General features: G+C 41.0%; 1 protein-coding gene across 1 annotated transcript in view; it reads right to left on the bottom strand.

Moving 5' to 3' along the window:
- Window positions 1-6,513: 6,513 nt before the first annotated feature.
- CACNA1C (calcium voltage-gated channel subunit alpha1 C) overlaps window positions 6,514-21,263 on the bottom strand; it is an 879,081-nt gene continuing 864,331 nt past the window's right edge. Inside the window, exons 44-48 of the mRNA XM_069094317.1 lie at window positions 20,684-20,812; window positions 19,991-20,088; window positions 18,876-18,979; window positions 16,810-17,151; window positions 6,514-14,356 (exon numbers count right to left, since the gene is read on the bottom strand). Of these exons, the coding sequence (XP_068950418.1) occupies window positions 14,057-14,356; window positions 16,810-17,151; window positions 18,876-18,979; window positions 19,991-20,088; window positions 20,684-20,812 (973 nt within the window). The 3' untranslated portion in view covers window positions 6,514-14,056. The remainder of the gene's footprint in view (window positions 14,357-16,809; window positions 17,152-18,875; window positions 18,980-19,990; window positions 20,089-20,683; window positions 20,813-21,263) is intronic.

The following is a 21,263-nucleotide window of genomic DNA, read 5'->3' on the forward strand; positions in this document are numbered from 1 at the left end:
TGGCTCAGTCTACTATTACTTTAAGAATAATGTCAATTCCTTGTTTATACCTATTGTTCCATGAATTTTTCTTTTACAATAGTCTGACTACAATTCCTGCTTTTTGGATTCACCAGATAAAAATTAATTTTATTTTATACTCTCCTTTGTTTTCTATGTAGACCTTTGCTTCTTAGATGTGTTTCTTGTAATCAACACATTGTAACGTCTAATGCATTCTGCCATTCTCTTACGTTTTATTGGATCATTTAGTCCATTTACATTTAAAGTTATGAGAGTTAGATTTGCATTTTTTCTTTGTGTCTTTAGCATTAAAAAAAGTGCTGTTTTTTTTTAAAATCCCCTTCCACTTCTAAATAAATACTTTGTCTCTATGGTTAATTGTGTTTAAACTAGTTTTAATCCTATTTCCACAGGCTCTCTTCTGCTTTTTACTCCCCTTTCCTGTTTACTAACCTTTCCCTAGTTTGTGGATTTTGCAAATCATTGGTTTCTTTTTCTTTCTTTCATTTATTTTCTTTTTCTTCTCATTTTCCCTCCTTTCCCCAACCCCTGTCAGTTAAGTGGTTAGTTCAAAATCTACTGTCTTCTCCTCCCTTTTGACTTCTTATACAATTACTTTTCTTTTATCTATGCCCTTTCTAAGAATACTTTGTTCTATTTATTCTCTTCCCTCATTGTCTATCCTGAAATTTTATTCTCTGATTCATTGTCTATATCTTTATGCCTCTTTAGTCTCTTTGTATTCTTCTTGGAGGCAAATCTTCTTAAGTACCAGGTTTCAGCTCTCCTTTTTAACTGATTTCTATGTGATTGATTTTATTGTGACATTCTCTTCTTTTCTCCCTCTTAGTAAGTATCAGTTCATGAGGGAAGCAATGTGAATAGATGTAGTGCCCAATGCTAACAATTGCCCTGTGTCTTAAATTGTGTAGTATAATTTAACCCCTCTCCTTCCCCATCTCATCTCTAGGTCTGTGTTCCCCATTATTCTGAGTGCCAGCTGCCCCAGGAGCTCACATATTTCTTCTCCTGCAGGAGGATGTTGTCAGTGAGCCACAACACTCTCTTAAAAATATAGTTTTCTAGTGTTCCAAATACCCACAGATTAAATCCTTTATGTGAAGTCTTCATCCACCCTTTTATGGTCATATATTTTTTTCACTTGTGGGAATGCTCCATTATTATAACCCACCACTGGGTTGAGATCCACACCTTTTATTCTCCTACCTTTTATTCCTCTTTTCTGTTGTCTCTCTTCTGGAATTAATAAGAGTATATCACTCGTTCTCTTCTATCCTTCACCTTCTTTCTCTTCATTTATGCATCCCCCCCACTTTATACATTTGTCTCACAAAATACATGATTAATTCACTTGTAGGGAATTGTGAAGTTTAGTCCATAGTGCACTCCGATTTCATTTCTATTATTTCTTTTAATTCTGCTTACTTCCTTATCCCCTTGTATATTTAAAACCCCTATTCAAAACCAATCCTTGATGATCCTACTTAGTTTTTTTTATTCCTTTCTCTTTTCCATAGAAGTTTTTAAGTTTCTGTTATTTGCAAATCAGATATTCTACTCATATTTTCCCTGTCTCCCTCCTCACCTGCCCCCAGGAATGTCTCAATCGATTCTCTTTTGTTCAACGTTTATCTTTTCTTTCTTAGTTATGTTCGGGTATGACATTTCAGGTGGCAGCTTGAGTGCCTTTTTGTTTCCTGAATATACTATTCCATTCTTTTCTGTAGGTAAGAGCAGCAGCTGGTACAGGGAAGGAGCCAAATGGATGCATTTTCACTCTCTTTTTCATGGTGGCAGTTATTTGCTACATTAAATTTTGGAAAGAAAAATAAGCCCCCCCCAAAGGGAGAGAGAGTGAATTTCTTGGCAAGGGAAATCCATGCCCATAAAAATCAATGAACTGCTAGAGAATATCTACCCACAAGATGGGAGAAGGTATTGGAAGGGCACTTCTAACCCCAGTACCCTTTTTCATTCAGGTTTTATGAATGGGACAAAATGAGGCACTCACAAGTCATTGAACAGTTAACCCAAGGAGGTTTACTTTACCCTAACACAGTAAGGATATTTAACAAAGATACAGTTTTATTTCTTCAGACATAGTCTCCCCCTCCACCCTCCCTGCCAACCCCATTTCCATATAGAAACACAAATCTCCCAAGACTGAGGGACCAGAAAACTGCCAACCAATTCCCAGGGATATCAGGTAGGCCTGCCTCAGGTTGGCTGGGAGATCGAGTAGGGTGGGAAAGGAAGCTGCATCAGGTTCCAGGGTCAGCTTAGCCTCATTTTAATAAGAAGGATAACTAGTATTTATAGAATGCCTACTAATATGCCAGGCATTATGCTCAGTGTTTCACAAATATTATCTTCTTTGATCCTCACACCAAGCTTGGGACATATGTGCTATTATTTTCTTTCCATTTTATAGTTGAGGAAACTGAGACAGGGAGAAATTAAAGTGATGTGTTAAAAGTCACACAACTGGAGAGTGATCTGAACTCTTACTCTCTTGACTTCAGGCCCCATTTTGTGGGTAGAAGGAGAGAAGCTGTTTCAGGGAAATGGCTGATGCTATCACAGGGGGAGTGCATATATTAGTAGATACGTTGGGTCAGTGGGTATTTGACAGCTCAGCCTGCTTAGCGTCCCAGTTCCACCTACTGTCTATACAGGTCTAAATTCTATAATCCCATGACTATTAGTTCCTGAGATGAGGGCAGAACGGTTTGGTAAAGAGAAGGTTGCAATGAAAGAGATGTGGAGAAAAGAGCCTTAGAAACGACTAACAAAGGAGAGTAATAGCTATTATTAAGACCTGAGGAGAGCTGGAATTCCATAGTGGATTTCTTTTTCTCAGACAAATTAGATGTTTGCCTAGTATAGGCCTGTGATTTAACCTACTCTTTTTAATACTTTTCCAGGGAGAGGAGTAAGGGAAAAGGTGGAAGTAGGCTGAAGCCCTGGATATTGTACTTTTTGGCCTGGGGTCCTAAAGATTCAGTTCAGTTTTAGCTTGCCCCTGTGGCTGACAAAGTAAGGCAGCTTGGTGGATCATTGGATAGAGCTCTACACTTGGAGCAGGAAGAACTGAATTCAAATGGGAATTAAAATACTTACCAACTGTATGACCCTTTCAAGTAATTTATCTCTGTTTGCCTCAGTTTCCTCTTCTGTAAAATGGGGAAAATAATAGCACAGCAACTACTTCCCAGAGTTGTTGTGAGGTATAGCACCTGGCTCATCATAGGTTCTTAATAAATGCTTGTTAAATCTAAAATCTACAAATTCTTGAGAAGTGTCACTAGAGCTCAAGGTTTAAGCAACCTAAGTGTTTTCTTTTCTCAGCAAAGGACACAAAAGAAGAAATACATGATAGGGTCCTGTGATGGAAAAACACCTTAAGTCATTATTATCCTGTTTATTTTATGTGACTTTTAATTACTGAAGATGTTTTTTTTTTAAACCAAAAACCTTACTATGTGTCAATTACATTAGATAAGGAAGAATTTTTGACCATTTTTAGAGCAAGAACACTGGAAAATCTGGGTTCCCCACAGGCCAGGGATTGGCAGCAGTGAAGACAGGGAAATTACCTTTCTAGAAAATCTGGAAGGAGAATTGTATTCAGAGTTAGAGGACTTACTTTTACTTAATACCGATCTGAACATGGCCAAGTCCCTTCCCTTTCCTCTTTCCTAGAAAAAAAATGAGGTTCAATGGAAAAAAAAATGGAAGCAGAATGCTTTGGTTTAATTCTCAGCTCAGCCCCTTTATGTAACCCAAAACTTTGTACAAATCATTTATTCTCTCTGGTCCTTGGTATTCTCATCTATAAAATGAAGGGATTGGACTACATGGCTGCCAAGGTCATGATCGCTCTCTGGGTCTCAGTTTCCTCATCTGTAAAATAAAAAGTCTGATCTAGAAGATCTAGATCAGAAGATCCAACCTTTCAGGTTGGAATTTTAGCTCCTGTGATTCTCTAGGGCACAGGGGGCAGGGATGGAGGGGTGCTATCAGGGAGAGTGTGGTCTGGGATTTAGTAGTGAATGATGAAGATGTCTCAGACTAGGGTGTTTCTTTTCTCAAGTCTCAGAGCTAAACCTCCAAAGGAAGAGGTCTGTTGGCTCCAATTCCATTTTGTGAGCACTGGAGAAGAGCTTGGCTTTGAGCTTGAGTATGTGTTAGAGGAGAATCACACCAGCCTTGATCTAGCTCATTCCGAGGCGGTTTGCTCTCACTTGGTAATGAGCATGAAGAATGATTTGCCCAGAGGTCTTCCCAGTAGAACCAGCTGTTTCCTGTCATTGGGGGCAGCCTCACTCTGAGTTCTGCTAGTACCAGCAAGCTTAGTCGAACTGCTTTCCAGGTAACAATGGCAATGATACAGTTGACTGGGAATGAAATGAATGGCAGTTCCCTCTTCTCTTCTTTCTCTTGATTGCAGCAGTTCACCATACCCCTTCCAAAACTGTGAATCGCTCAGCCCATCTAGAGACATGATTTAACTATTCACACTTATTAATAAAAAGTTCCCTCGTGCTGTGTAGGAAAAAAATGTCACCACAGGTAATTCAAGGACCCAAAAGGGGACAACTAGTATGTAAACATAGCATCATGGCCTTTAACATGGTTTAATATAAACAAGGCAGTCAGCCAGCTTAGTTAGCTGAAAGTGTGGACAAAGTCTTTTTTAATAATAACTAGCTAGTTATTTTAGTACTTTACCATTTGCAAAGCTCTGAACATGTTTATTTTTTATTTTTTAAAGCAATTGGGGTTAAGTAACTTGCTCAAGGTTACAAGGGCAGTTATTTCTGGGTGTGGTGCTAAGTGTCTGAGCCCAGATTCAATCCCAGGTCATCCCGACTCTGGGGCCGGTGCTCTTACTCGCTGTGCTACCTGGCTGCCCCAAGCTCTGAACATGTTATTTGATTCTCATATCAATCCTGTAAAGTGGGTTCTGTTATTATCCCCATTTTACAGATGAGGAAATGAATAAGTTTCTGAGGCAGAATCTGAACTCAGGTCTTTCTGACTTTAAGTTTGGCATTCCTCAAAATCCATCTGCCATATCCATCCTAATTCCTTGATTATTCAAATTGAGTTTATCCAGTTCTCCTTGGGGACCAGAAGGAAATGGAGACCAAATTCCAGGATGGAAGTGAGGAAGCACTAGATAAGCCAGCAAGAGGTTGTTACCTCTTATACAAGTAGAAAGGGCCCTGAAATCAGAAGACTTGCATTCAAATCTCAGCATTTCCATCTACTGGCACTGTGATCTTGGGTAAACCATTTAAATGATTGTGCTTCAGTATCCTCATCTACAAAATTAAGCCAATACATCTCACTTCATAAAGGATTTTTTTTTTTTTTTGGTGAGGCTCAAATCAGAGAAATCTATGCAAAGTGCTTCCTAAGTCAGTAAGTCACATAGAAATGTGAGCTATGATTATTAATTCTTAAATTAATGAAAGATGAAGAAAAAAATCATCTTTCTAGCAGAGCTGAGAATTTGCCCAGATTAGCAGACCTGCATATCTGTTTTTAAGGGCCACCTCTAGGTAGGATTTAGTATCTGGGGCAAATTACAGCCTTTACTTGTATCATTCAATATGTTTATACTGGCAAAATCAGATTAAAATGTATCTCAAAGTTTTATTAATTATTATAATTATAACATATAATTATTAATATAAAAAAAGGCAAAATATGGGGGTTGAGGATATTGTTGCCAAACAGCAAGTCACATTGAAGCCACTTTGGTCATGGTGGGCATATGTAGAGAGTTTTTTGTTTTTTAAATGGAGAAGCTCCAGGTATAAGAGCCTCAAGTCTTTCCTGGCACCAGACAGTTCTGCCACTTCCATCACCTTAGTCTTTTGGCATCCTGAATTACTACCAAAATAGCCACCCTCCAAATATAGGTCTCCTTTCCTTTAAATTTACCTTATGCCCTGGAGAAATTATCTCAGAATTAAGGATGAGGTATGCAGTCAGGAAGGTTTGAAATGAAGGATTGACTTGATAAGACGCTAAAATTATCTGAAAACTTTTTTTGGAGAAAAAATATATGTATACGTACATACATACATACATATCTTGTTTTGGAGGGGTTAAGCCAGGGCAATTGGGGGGTAAGTGACCTGCCCAAGGTCACACGGTTAGTAAATGTTAAGTGTCTGAGGCTGGATTTGAACTCAGGTCCTCCTGACTCCAGGTTTGGTACTCTATTCACCGCACCACCTAGCTTCCCTGAGAAAATATATAAACAAAAAATTTCCCCCAAATCTTCCAATTATATTGAGGCAGATTGAGGATTGACAGCAAAGCAGGGCATACTGAGAGTGAACTGGGGAAGGACAGGTTTTGGCTCCCATAGACCATTTTTGAGTTCAAAATCAACCAGTTGGGCTTACCTGCTCTATGGTCTTCTTAGAATTAAGAGACAAGCGCATTCATATACACACATACATACATATATGTATGTATACACACATAGACACACTCAAATTTTTTTTTTTCTTCAGGGTAATTGAACGGAAGCTTAATCTCAGTCACACTGAATTCTAGTTCCTAGACTAGAGCACATGATAGGCCACCATGGAAGGTACAAGGAGAACCTTCCATTTTGTGGTTTATGTATACCCTTTGTTTTCTATCCTTCTAACCAGCCTTTGGTCAACTAATTCCCTGCTTGTTAGCACCTTCACTAGATTTGGGTCCTATCAGTGAAGAGAAAAAGAAACTCATTTTGCTCTTTGTCAGTAGGATGACAAGGTTTCATGGGAAACTGTTTGTTGACATTGGGTTGTTATTGGATTCCAAGTATCCAGGTTGCCTTCCCCCTCTCCCCACCTCCCTTAGCATAGATTTGGTTTTATTTTTTGTTGCCTCTGTAAAAGAGGAGTTGAAGGAGAGGGGCATGGAGTAGTTAAGATACAATTAAACCAATCTAGACATTGTTAAGAAATTTATTTGCAATTTTGTGGTTTTTGTTTTTTTTAAATAACATCATTCCTTAGATAAAAATGCAATCTTACAGGAATATACATAGTGTCCCACACAGAGATGACCCTGAAACTTTCCTTAAAGGGTTGGCCCTTTTCAGATTCCCTTGCCTTTCACACGGGGTGAGAAGGTGAGGCAGGTGAGGCCTCTAATGACAGGCTTTAATAACAGTGACAAACTGTACAGCAATATTTACAGGAGCATTTCTGTGAAATCATGGAGACTGGATTGGGTGAAGGTGTATGTGGAAGTTGGTAATGGGGTGGTGGTAACAATAGAGGCACTATTTATGTCTCTGAGTTAAGGGAGGTTAGGGACATGAATGTGAGTGGACATGGGGGGAGAAGGGAGTTGGTCAAGGCTGAGGAAATTAGGCAAGGAATAGGTCTGGCGCCATTTATTCCAAAGGGAGGTTTTGTTCAACAACTCTGTCATATTAAAATGAAACAGCAAAGTCACAAGACTAGCATTTGCAACAGATGATATGACGCTTGACCAACCAGAAGACTCTCCCCAAGTCCTGCCCCCCTCCTAGTTTCCTGTCCCAGGAAGGTATGCATTTTCCTCTTCATTCTTTCTCAGTCACCACTAGCACAGCCCCATCAGCAAGAATCAATTCCCAATATGGTCATACATGTGGTGCTGTGTACCACTCAATCTTCCTCCCAAGAAATTTTGAGAAAAGCATCACCTATTCTGGGAAGGGCAGCTAGTTGTGGAGGGTGAGCTAGGGAAAATCCCAAGACATATGAGTTTGAGTCTAGAGGGAACGAGATGAAGCCACAAAATATGGTTGGGGGCGATAAGTCTTTGTTAATGCAGATGGTGAAAAGAGTTTGTTGCATTCAGTTCAATGAAGATGACTTTCTGAGGGAGCCCTTTAGACAGGACTGTTTGCCCTTGATTCTCAAGTTTTATAACTTTGGTGAAGTCTTTTCAAAATGGGAATTTAGTGAATGGTGTACCATAGGATCCAGTGATCAGTTCCCCTCTAATATTTGCTGTAGCTCTCTAAATCAGAGCCTGTCCTCCTTTTTGCCTGAGTGAAAACTTAAGTAATACTTCCTGCAGATGAGTGAAACCAGTCCGCTTTCAGCTTTTCTCATCACCCAGTTGTTTCATTCCTGTGCCTCTCAATCTCCTTCTTTCTTGTTATACTGCCAAGACTTTTCATATTCTTAGGAAAAGAAGTGCCAGAGACATTCTCCTGGCATGAAAACTCTCACTAAGAACCTGTTCACTGGCTATCATATTCCTTCTCATAGAAGTTGTCTTTATGTAATACCCACACATGTTCTATGTAGAAGGCCCTATGGAATTATTTTTTTTTTCTGCATATGAGTTGTACACCTGATTTTCGGTTGATGAATCAGTAAGAAAAAATGACACATTCTTCTAAATGCTATCTTTCCCTATCTAGATGACTTATGGAAGCTGAGCTATTTTGATTTGAAGAATGGTGGTATTATATGACCCCCCAGAAGAAGGGGGTTAGTTTTGCTGAGATGATGCTTCAAGTTTTTACTTAATTCATGGTTGGGCCATCTATGTCTTACTGCAGGGTAGAGGAGCATAGAATTTTCACAGAAAATTCCACTCCTCTCAGTTCCCATTGTTGAATTGATCTCTGTCTGAATAAGTTCAATTTTTCATTCTTTTTTAGGAACACAAAAAACTATCATCCAAATATACCAGAAAACCCAACTGGCCTTTGACTCTTTGATCACCTCATTTCTCATGAATCACAGATCTCTTAAGAGAAGAGGTGAGAAAAAAAATCTTGATTTTTAGCAGCACGAGAATTTTTCAACATAGGTATTTATTCATTTTGACCACCTTTGCTATTTCAATATTCTGGTTTTCTCTGTGTGCCATTTCATATAGCATCTGTCCTCACAGGACCATAAAATCATCTCTATCTGTCTGGGGCTTTGGCTGAGCTTTTGGCCCATGTTTAGTCCTGCACAAGATAATTTTTTGTGTAGATGTGCTATGTACTGGCAGCTCAAACATTTTTTGAAACAACTCAGAAACACAGAAGACCCACCCATCTGCTAGGCTGGTGTTAATCTTAACAAAGCAAAGAAACATTGCCTTGAAAAATATCAAGAGATATTTTAAAAAATGCATTTGTCATTGGTCATTGTTGGCAGTGATATTATTATGGAGAAGTTGAAGTGAAAATCAGAAAACAAAGCAAAACATGTATAGGCTACTTCTTTTATCTCTGTCTGTAGTACATGTGAGGACTGGGAAAAGGGGATAGGGAAGAAATGAGGGAGTGGATTAGGGAAGGGAGAAAGAAATTTAACTCTTGCTCATAACATGATGCTGCCTTTAACCCATATCCCACTAAAAAGGCAACTGTTGGACAACTAGATCTGAGGTGTCAGGAAATTCTATGAATTCACGCTCTCTTCCCACCTGCCATTCCTGATGGGGAAGAAGAAAGAAATACATCTGATGTGAGGGGCTGGGAGGTGCTTTAGAAATGCCAAGAGGACAGCCCAGGGAAGGAAGAGATTATAATGGCACCAATATAAATACGTCCGTTTCCTTCTAAATTGTATGATCTTGCTGAGAGGATGAAAGGACAAGTCAAGAAGGAAATAATTTCTTAGTTCTTTTCTCTCCCAAAGAGACCCTTCAGGCCTTTAGAAGGCCATGCCAGTGGTTTCTATGCAGTGATTAGACTGAGAAAGCAGGCTTTCTGAGACCATGGCTTCCCCTTTCACCTTTTCTCCTTCCTAAAGAAGGTAGGAGCTCTTTGCTCAGGCTCAGTACTATGTGTGCGAAGTCTCTAAGTAGAAACAATTTCCTTAAAGAATGGGATTGGACCAGATAGCCTCCAAAAATTCTATTTGTGACTCCACTGGTTTTCTTTGGAACTGTAGTTAACAGAATCTCTGACTTAAGAAGAACCTCTGGGTCTAAGATAACATTGATCTCTCTTCTCCATAATTCCAGGAATGAAGATGACATCACTTCTGATTAACTGCCTGATGTTATTATAGGATTGAACTTCTGCCTACCAGTCAACTCTGCCTTAAATCTAAGCTAAATCTAGTCTGTTAGTATTTTCTTGTTCTGTCCTTACTGGTGATGACCAATATTTAGCCACTGGTCTCTTTAAAAACAACCCCCAGCCTTTTAAAATTATAAGATCCATGAGGGCAGAGACCACGACTTATTTAAACTGCATCACTCCTAGAAACTAGTACAGGGCTCTTCACCCAATAGGTGATTAATAACTGTCTGCTGACTGATTGAAAGAAGGAATGGTGTGCTCTTTATTTTTCACAAAGAATTGACAGAAGGAGATGGATTTTTTTCCCCTGTCCTTGTATTGTCACTTAGGGGACTTGTGGGAAAAGGATAGCTCTCATAAGGTGATGACAGGGCAGCAACATTGCAGAGAAGAACTTGAAATTCGAAACCTAAGCGTCTGATGAAATATAAAATAGGTGGAGAGAGGGGAGAAAAGCTAGGATCCTGGTAGTCTTATGCCTCAGTCAGAATCACAAGGACCCTGGTTCCCTGAAAGGAATGAATGTTCACTATTTTGACAGAGCTGGCAGTGTATGGCAGCAAGGCCTAATGATTCAAGTTAAGGGAATATTCATCAATGAGACTCAGATCATAACAATGAGTTTCATTTTTGCTTTTAGTCCAAAGTTTTCTTGTAGAAACAGCTAGCTAAGGGAGATAACTTAAAAGACTTTGATTAATAATATGATAAAAGAATCTTTCCTTTCACTATCTGAAGTAGGCAACAAACTAATGTCTAGAAAGAAAAATAGGCTCCTTCTGAAAGATATTAGACAGTGGGCAAGTAAAAATAGAGCATATGGTTTCTGAACCAACTTAATCTATGCTTCTTTAAGCTCTTACCCTCTTTAACCATTGCCTTGCTTTTGCCATCCCAGACTTGAGTTACTATGATTTTCTTGAAAGTATTTTCTCTAGGGAAGACTTGGGAGTGTGGGTAATTTGACATGAGCTAATCGTCTCATGTTGCAATATATTATGAATTAGTTATGTGGCTGAGAATTTCAGAAGAAAAGCAGTAAACAGCATGAAAGTATAAGCATAATTCTATAAGATCTCCATTTTTTTTTTTTATACAGGCACCCATTGTATGGAAAGTGCATCAAGCCCTAATGAGTTCCTCTTCTGATCAGAACATAGATCCCAATAAAAGTTAACTCCAGGGTAGTGGCTATAGGATATCTCAAAGACCTATGTCAATAAAAAAACAAACCAGAAAGCTCAAATAAGATGAGTCTGAAGAAGCACTCATTCCTACAGCTCATTTTCCCGATTCACTTTGCACTAAAAACTGAGCTGAAGATTTTTGTCTAGAGGAATATCTTCCTAGGGAATCATTCTTCTTAATTCTTTTAAGATCCTTTTTGAGCCCTACATCATAGGATAATTCTCTGGTATGGAATGTAAGGAAGGATAGAGTAATTTAGTCTTCAGGATGGAGGCAATGATAACAGTCCAGGCCTTGCTCAAGGCATTACCATAAGTTCTTGAGAGGAGGGAAATCTCAGAGTGACTGTACTAAGTAACTACTCCCCAGCATTCTTCTCCCTCATTTCTCTAATATAATTTGCTCAGGAAACTGGTAAGCAAAGTTTCTGCTGAGGGAATTAAAAGACACATTAGCCACATCCTTGAATGGGGGAGGGGAATGGTGCTGATATTAATTCAGCTATTGTGGAATTGAAAGCCAGGCTTATGGCAAAAAGACTTCCTCAAACATGAAGGATATGGCCTATTTTAGAGGAAAAGCATCAATTGAATGGATCTAAGCAGAGAAGGTGAGGACGGGAAGGAAATTGGAGAATGTGAAGATGGGAAGAAAAAGATCCTGGTTTCCCGAAATCAAAGTTCTGCACTGAGTCACCTTGCTCTACCATTCTTGAGGGAGAAAGGGAAGAGAGAGCACAAGATATGCAAAATCGGTCATCTCCAGCCCATCCAGCTGAGAACCACAGAATAGTAACTTACTCCAGTAATGCTTTTGCTTATTGTACATGTTAAAAAAAAAAGTCTTTCCCCTTCCCCAATTACGAAAAAAAAAAAACCAAACCAAAAAACAAAACAAAAAAAACATTTAAAGAGTCCACAGGGAAAGCTTATCACGCTCCAAATACAAAATGGTTTACTTTACATGCAGCCAAATATACAAGAAGTGAATTCGAAAACAAACTTAATTCAATTCATTATATTTGCTTGGCACAATTGCAATTCAGTTTTAAAAAAATATTTGAAAAATACTGAAACTGACCTGAATTCAAGTATTACGGTTTCTTCAACAGAAACATTATCAATGCAATAAAACATCACATGGAATATATATCGAAGCAAAACTCTTTCTTGGGTTGCTTTTCCCCCCTTAAATTACTGTTGTTGTTTTTCATCTCTATACAGTTTTAATGCCAACATGACTCACAACTGTAGTTGAAATTAATATTATTGCATTGTTTTTGCATATCTTGTGGAACAGAAAATGCAGAGAGTTACTGATTTCCCTTTCAGAAACAGAGACAGTGGTTTGTTTTTGCATTCAAATGGCCCCAGAATCAGATCTCCCTGCAGGGCTAAACCAAAGAGTGGAGAACTGCACATGCATGCACGCAAACATACACATACACACCCATGCAGTATCACCCAACTCCACCTATTAGGCACATCAACACACACACACATACATACCTCTATCTCTGGCATTCATGAACATATCCCACTGAAAATGAACCCAACTCGTGCACTCACATGTGCAAGATTACATTGAGTGCACTGCCTACTATCTTTAAATGATAGAACAAAACACCCTACCCTCACCCCCCCAGGTTTCTGTTACTAACAAAGAAAAAAAATAATAAAGTCTTGGGCATAAACAAATGTTGGTAAAACTCTCCTATAACAGTTTCTAATGAATCTCCAATGGGGAAAAAGAACCCCTCCTCCCAACATCACCAAAAATAAACAAGAACACAACTGTTTAAATAATACAATGAAACCAAACCTGATTTACATTTGCCAAAGTGAAAATGATAAGGTGGGTGGCTTAAAAGCCCCGTAAACACTCTCCCTCCTCCCTGAACCCTCAGAAATCAAAATTAAAAATGGAAACTGGAACATGCTGCCAAGAAAAATATCAAAATGGCAAAAGCAATGAGCACTCTACAGAAGCCCTGTGCCACCTTACTTTGTAAGGTGAGCTACATTGGTGGGCAGTGCCAACCCCCTGTAAGCCTTGACTTCTCAGCACCATTGCTAGTGCAGAGCTTTATGTGGCTTGTGCAGGCAATGTGACCCCAACCTAAAGGGGTGGGCATGGCCAGAGCTGCCTGCCCAATCACCTGGAAATCTTGGCTTGTAGCTGCAGTGGTACCTCTCTACGTTCTCCCCCTACCGTCCCCCTGCTTCCCTTCCTAAAAGCTTCTCCCGCCATCTTTCTTCCTCTTCTTCCTCCCCCTTTGGCAAAGTGTTGGGATCTTCAGCAGAAGTCATGCCGCAATTTCCTTTTCCAAATCCATAGGGCCCTGGCTCTATGGAGACAGTGAGATTCATACAGAATATGTGCAAAAATGAATTTTTTTACAAGCAAAGTTGAAAGACACCCATTTGATGCAGGGTCCTTTTGGTGAGGGTGGCCCACTGGAAACGGATATCATCCTTCTTGCACAGTAGGCAGCTGTCCCTTTCTAGTATGGGGCCTGAAGGAAGGAGGGGGCAGCTACCTGTTCTCTTCCTCTTCCCTCCCTTATTCTTCCACCTCCTCACCACTCTACACCTGTGGACTGGGGCTGTTGCTTCTCTTTCCCCTGAAAAGCTCTCTCTCTCATCACCACCCAACTCTGTCTCTCATCCCAACAGAAATGAATGAAGAACGCTGTTCCGGTTAACTCCAGGTCACGAGAACAGTGAGGCACTTCTGAAACGAACCTATTAGGAACATTGAAACAAATTAAAAAAAAACCCCGAATCGCGACAGCCCCAGCAACTACAGGCTGCTGATATAAAGCCTGCTGTCCTGGAGGTCCTCCTCACTCTTTCGACATTCGGGGTTGGGCACTCCCTCTTCCTCCTCACCACCTGCTTGGTCCTGCCCCGGGTCCCTGCAGTTAATAAAAGGTAATAGGTTGCCATTGGGGCTTTGCTTGCTGCTACCACTGAGGATATTGTCAGCTGCATTCTCCATCTCCTCTATTGTCATATCACAGGCATCAGCAAGTTCTTGGGTTGTGACTTCGATGAACTTGGGATCTTGAGCAAACTGTCCCAGTCCTTCGGAAATCAAGACCTGAGGAGGAAATAAAAAGATAAGACAGAAGAAGCAAATAAGGAAATCATTATAAGAGGTGGGCTTCTTTCCTCAGGATGGTGGCAATGGATTATTTTTCTGTCTGTGTGCTTATGTTAAATTTCTGGGAACTTAGCTTAGGGACCTGGCATCATCAACCAACTATGATCATAGACATGTCTGGAAGGGACCTTGGAGACTAGTTCAACATTTTGTGGATGAGGAAACTGAGTCCCAAAGGAAGCTAATGGATTTGTCTAAGGTTTCACAGTTAGTAACCAATAGGGATGGGTCCAGGTGTAATTCCAGAGCTCTTTGCATTGTATCAGGCTCATTAGCCTTGGCCTGCCATGGTTATACTTAACATTCACTTTGTCCTCCAGCCACCTAAGACAGTGATATCTAATACTCACTCAAATGTGGTAGAATCACAGACTCATAGAGAATCTCCAAACTGGTAATGACTTCAGAGTTTATCTAGTTCAACCCGTATCTTCAGAGTAATTCCTTCAACAACATTATTTTATTTTATTTTTTTAAAGCAATTGGGGTCAAGTAACTTGCTCAAGGTTACATGGCCAGTTATTTCTGGGTGTGGTACTAATAATCTGAGCCCGGATTCGATCCCCTAGGTCATTCTGACTCTGGGGCCCGTGCTCTTACTCACTGAGCCACCTGGCCGCCCCTAAGCAATTGGGGTTAAGTAACTTGCTCAAGGTTACACGGCCAGGTGTTTCTGGGTGGGTGCTAAGTGTCTGAGCCCGGATTCGATCCCAGGTCATCCCGACTCTGGAGCCGGTGCTCTGGAGCACTGTGCTACCTGGCCGCCCCTCAACAACATTTTTCATAAGTGGTCATCCAATATCCACTGAAGACTCTCCAGCTGTTAATGCTGTTCCTTTTCAGGCTATGCTTATTCTACTCTGTATATATCTTGGATATACCTAGTTACTGACATGTCTCCTCCCCAGTGAGAAATATGCTCCTTGAAGGCAAGACTTTGTTGTTGTTGTTGTCTGGCACAATAGTAAGCACTTAATAAATGCTTGTTGACTGACTGACTGATATGAGAAACTCACTACTTTTTTTTTTTTGCCTTTTTTGGGGGGGGAGGGCAGTTGAGGTTAAGTGAGGTCACACGGCTGATTTTTTGTGTTAAGTGTCTGAGGCTGGATTTGAACTCAGGCCTTCCTGACTCCAGGGCTGGTGCACTATTCACGGTGCCACCTAGCTGCCCCGAAACTCACTACTTTTTGAGATAGCCCATTCCACTACTGGATAGCTCTAATAGTTAGACATTTTTCATTACAATGAGTAGAAATCTGTTCTCTGAAAATTCTGTTTAGGTCTTCCAATGACACCGTGCAGAATAAGTAAAATCCTTTCCCCACATGATTGAAGACAGTTATTATAATAACTTTTTATGATAAATATAATAAGCAGAGTGGAAAGAATGCTAGATTTAGAATCATTTCTGCTACTTATGACCTTTGTAATGCTTCTCTCTCTTTTTAAAAAAATTAATTAAAAAAATAAAAAAAATTATTTTTCCCCCAATTATATGTAAAGACAATTTTTAGTATTCATTTTTACAAGATTTGAGTTACACATTTTTCTCCCTCCTTCCCCCCTCTTCCTAAAATGGTAAGCAATTTGATATAGGTTATATATGTAGACTCACGTAAAACATTTTCCTATAGCTTTGGGATGTCTTTCTGAGTTGTACACTCAAGTTCCTTCCTGCTCTAAGTATATGAGCCTTTGTTGGCAATGTCATGGTTAGAGACAGTCTGTTCTAGGTGGCTCATGCCGGAAGAACCTAGTAATGTATTTCCTGTATTTTTAACACTTGGGCTTGGGAATGGAGGCACTGGCTCACAATTCCTAGAAGCCTATTATAACTTATGTGTTATTTGGTAGCTTTCAATACTTTAGTGAGAGAGGTCATAATCATAAGAAGAAAAATGCTTGTTAATAATAGCCCATTAAATCTTGCTAAAGTACTTTGCTCATGCTGCCTCACTATGTTCCCAGTTAATCTGACCTGCAGTTACCTCTAGTAAGTTATGCCCTGTGCTTTGGGAGATGCTTGATGATTTCACTAAATTCAGTTTTTCTCTATTTTGTATCAAGGCTCACTTGGTCAGTTAGAGTCCTTCATAAATCTGAGAATCCTTCATTCTCATTACCCATTATCCCCAAGGAAACTAATTGTAGACAAGTCAACTTTATATAGATCAGGGTAGCATTCTAAGGTTAATGTGAGGGTCAAGACTATTTTGGTTAAGTAAGTTTATATACAATTCCTTTTGGGAAAGAGCCGAGTTGGTTCTAATATTTGCTTTCCCCCTTTTCTGAAGACCCCTGGAAAATCCCTTCCATTTCCACTGGCTTCTGAGGATAGTGCCATTGCCTCTCCCTCCCCTGCTCCCTATGGGGTTGATGCCACGTACCGCTTCAACTAGACTACTCGCACTGCCGTGGAATTGTCTGCCAGCTGCGCCAGACTGGCTGGGCACAGTGAGGGAGACTGGCCGGGCTCTCCGGGAGGTGCTGCCCCTGTTCTCTCCACAGTTGGCATTCTCTGCATACCAGGAGCTGCAGTGGATTGATGGGAAGCTGCTGTTCAGCTTCTCATTGGATTCTGCTCCTTCTAGCCACAGTGTAGGAATGGGCTGGAGGGGCCAGGCTTGGCCATGAGGAGTTGCTGGTGGGGTGGTAGTGGGCCTGGGGAATGTGGTGTGTGGAGAATGGCTTCTCTGAAGGAGAGGGCTGAGGCCTGTCACTGCCAATGCCTGTGGATACAAAGGATGCAACTATGGTCAGCAAAGAAGGCAGAGATTGTAGACCCTTTGTTTCATCAGGTATGCTAATTCATCAGGTATGCCAAGTTCTTCCCTCCTCCTCCCTCACCCATGCCAGAGCGAAGTGATCTCTCCTTCCTCTGAAATCCTGAAGAAATTGTCTGTACCATTCATCCGGCAACTAACCAAGCCCTCTGCTATTGCTGCTCTGCGTTGCTGTGGAAACCTCACTTAACTTTTTACTTGTTCATGTCCCAAACCAAACTTGATGCCTTGTAGTTATAAGGATGGCCAATTCTGCTTGAATGCCCATGAAGAGTAGCTCAGTCCTTTCGACAGATGATCTGTGGCAGTGCAGGGCAAGAACTGGCACCATGTGCTGTGCCACTGACCTTCTTTTTCCTCAGAAAGAAAGCCTCCACAACGAGGCTCCTGCGTTCCTCCCCAGGCTTATTTCCTATTCTTTTCACAACCTCTCTACCCAGACTGGACCATTATGTAGCTTGATACTCCATGCCCCACCTGTGTATATTTGCATAAAGATACTCCTCACCCCTGGATTGCCTTATGTCCTTCTCACTCCTCACAAGCCTGATCTTCCTTCAAAGTTCAACTCAGGCCTCACCCCCTTTGCAAAGCCTCCTTCAATCCCTCATGCTTTACAGTTCCCTCTATCTCTGACTTCCCTCATACTATATTTCTTCCTTTCCTAGAACACAGCTTCCTTCAGAACAGGGCTTCTTTTCTTATCTTTCTTTTTTGTCTTTTTGGAGGGCGAAGGCAGGGCATTTGGGGCTAAGTGATTTCCCCAAGGTCACACAACTAGTAAGTGTTAAGTGTCTGAGGCTGGATTTGAACCTAGGTCCTCCTGACTACAGGGCCAGTGCTCTATTCACTGCGCCACCTAGCTGCCCCTCTTATCTTTCTTAATAACAGGGGTTTAATAGGAGTTTGTTGAATTGCATTATTAGCTGGGTCACCAAAGGAAGTTTTTTTTTTTTGGGAGGGCAGTTGGGGTTAAGTGACTTGCCCAAGGTCACATGGCTAGTAAGTGTTAAGTGTCTGAGGCCAGATTTGAACACAGGTCCTTCTGACTCCAGGGCCAGTGCTCTACTCACTACACCATCTAGCCACCCCAACACCAGGGGAAGTTTTAACAGGGCTCTCATCTACTTAGGGAAAATTGGTGACCCTACTCTGAACATTTTCTTATGGCAGTTCTTCATGAGGGGCCCTGGAAACTTTAGGAGAGCTTCACCATCACAATTTTCCAATAATAAAAATTCACAGTTCTTCAGTACTTTCAAATTTACAAAGAACTTACCTCATGACAGTTTGGTACATTTAGTACTAGCATATAGTAGGCACTTAATAAGTGCTATTGACTAACATTAGTGCAGATATTATCCTCATTTTATAAATGAGGTTTATAGAGGTGAGGTGACTTGTGTATAGGGTCACACAGGCTGTGTCAGAGCCAAGAAGATTAGAGTACAGGCATCCTAACTCTAGCTAGGTCCATTGTCTGTCTGTAACATGATGTCATCTCTCTAGAGCATTCCCTGCCTTCACCACTCTTGCAGAAGTAGGAATAAAGTTGGATAGGTATAAGCTTGTGGAAATTCTGTCAAAGGGTTTCACATCCTGAGGACTTGCTCAGCTGCTTTTCAGTATTCTTTAGCCCCAGTAGTCAGTGATTTTTCTAGAACGGTTACCTGGTGATGAACCAGATGCAAGGGCAGCACTGTCTTCTGAGAGACGTCTCCCCCTTGGTTCTTTTGTCTCTTTAGACACTCCAAGTGGAAGGAGGCTCTTCGACCTGTAATACCAATCCCAATGAACTAGGGTCAGAGTTTTATCATCCCAGGAAGATTTCTTGGTGGCTTGCAAGATATTTCATGTCTTTCTGGAAAGTGTAAGGGGTGCCAATGGTGGCTGGTTGCTAAGCACCACCTGTTCTCCCACCCTTAGCCCTGAGCCTTAGTGATATTTTGTAGACTGTCCTTAAATCCCAAAGTCGCATCCCTTTGAAATCTTATCCCTGGAAACTCTACCCAGTGGTTCAAGAATAAGTGGTTCAAACTTAAGAGTTTGCCTAATCTCTGCAGTGGAGTGTCTGACTCTGACTAGAATCTTTTCCCAGCTAGCCCATAGTGCCTTGGATAGTATCATCTTGGGATCCCAGGGAGGAGGACTGGATTACACACAACCTGAAGCAGACAGAAAAAAAAACAAGTGGAGAGCCTTTTTATGTTAGCACAGTTGAATACATGAAGAAATGGAGTGGTTTAAGCCTAATTTTTCAGTGATGTTTTTTGGAACAATGCAGTTTCAAAAATGTGAACAGGTTTCTAGGAGAAAATTTTCCCTCTTAAAATTGTAAGTACAAAATTATGTATATATATTAAAAGTTCTTGTTAGAGGCAGCAGGTTTCCAGTATGAAAATAGGCTTAATCCATTAACTTTGTTCCCAAATTCCCAGTTTCTTCTTTATACCTAGTATATTATCTTCCCTTGGGCCAACATCATGTCAATATATTTCAAGCTCAAAGGTGTTTTGTGGCTCAAAGGCATTCTGTGGTTAAATTAGTTAAGAAAACTATTGTCAGTTAATTCACCCAAAAGGTACCAACTTTTTAACTTCTCCATACCATCCTTCTCTTTCCCTCAAGTTACTTTCACATATATGACCTTGTATTTTAAGGAATGGGGGAGGTAAGGAATGAAGTTATTAGGGCTCCTGGGATAGCCCCATAACTCTGGTCACCTGCTGAAAGGAGCTTTGGGAGACATGTGGCCACAGCAAGGGGAGGAGGCATGATCAGTTACCTAGTGAGGAAGAATGGAGGAATCCTCTTTTCATGGGCTGCCTGGCCTTGTCTTCTGGTGGTGTCAGCTGTCTATTCTCATCATCCTGATAGGGTAGCCTGGAACAAAGAAAACTCAGGGTTTGTTTGCCAAGGCCAAGTTATACTATTCCCCACAATGAATTATGCGTGCTCCTGTTCAGGGTCAGATAACCCCAGAGGGCACTGCTGATGTTGCCAAATGAGCTGTTGGGTACTTTTTCAAGGCAAAGAAGGGAGTAGTGATGAGTTGCTAACACTGGAACCTTTGCCAAGCTTGTTGCCTGCTTGGTAGGAGTTCTCAAACATGCTTTTGCTACTTAACTTGCTTTGGTATCTACGTCTTACTATGCAGCAATCTGGCCCACTAGGTACCTTGATCGCCACATCAACCTTTTCTTCATAAGCCTGACTGCCCTATAGGATACACGAGCTTTTCAGGAGTAACAGACAAGGTTTAGCATCTCTATGTTCTCCTTGCTGATGGGGACCTCTGAGTTGTACATTGTGCTATCAAACCAGAGAGGTCACCCCCCTCTACAACCTGCCCCAATTAAACTGGGCAACACAGAAGAATTTCAGGCATATTTGACCTCCTTGATTTTTCATTCCTAAACTGAGCTCTTCTCTGACATGAGCTGGTCCCACCCCTTGGGCAAAGGACCACAGGGCTCACATCTCGGTGGCGATCAGGCTGGGCTCACTGCAGTATTCTGCATCTTCATTCACATTCCCTTCATAGCTCTTGTTGGGGGCTGCCTCCTCGGGGCACATCATGGCTATCCGGCTGTCCCGGGAGTGGTACCTGTGGAGACAGAGAACAGAAGACAGTCAAGAAATGCCCGTCCTGGGCTAAAGTCATGCCCTAGAAAAAGAAAGACATTTTTACTGTGGGCTCTTCATCCCATAAGAAATGAATATGACAGATAAAGCACATTGAGTCTAGGAGGGGGATACAGTCGTGTTGCAGAATCGCCGAGGTCCTTTCCTAGTTCCATCACTAAATTGTCATGTGATGCTGATCCAAGATCCAATCATTTTACACTTCAATGCCTCAGTCCTTCCCTTTTTAAAATAAGTATGATAATGCCTGTCCTATCTACCTCAGGCAGTTATAATCAATGGGAAAGTAGATGCAAAAAGGCTTTATAGGGTCACACATGACTTGAGACCCTTGAGTGCATGATTCTAAGAAGTCCCCTGGCTGCTTCTTCTTCTTCTTCTTCTTCTTCTTCTTCTTCTTCTTCTTCTTCTTC

This window comes from Petaurus breviceps, unplaced genomic scaffold (assembly GCF_028583685.1).
Source record: "Petaurus breviceps papuanus isolate PSGF00001 unplaced genomic scaffold, PetGlider_PUasm1.0 216, whole genome shotgun sequence".
Lineage (NCBI taxonomy): Eukaryota > Metazoa > Chordata > Mammalia > Diprotodontia > Petauridae > Petaurus > Petaurus breviceps.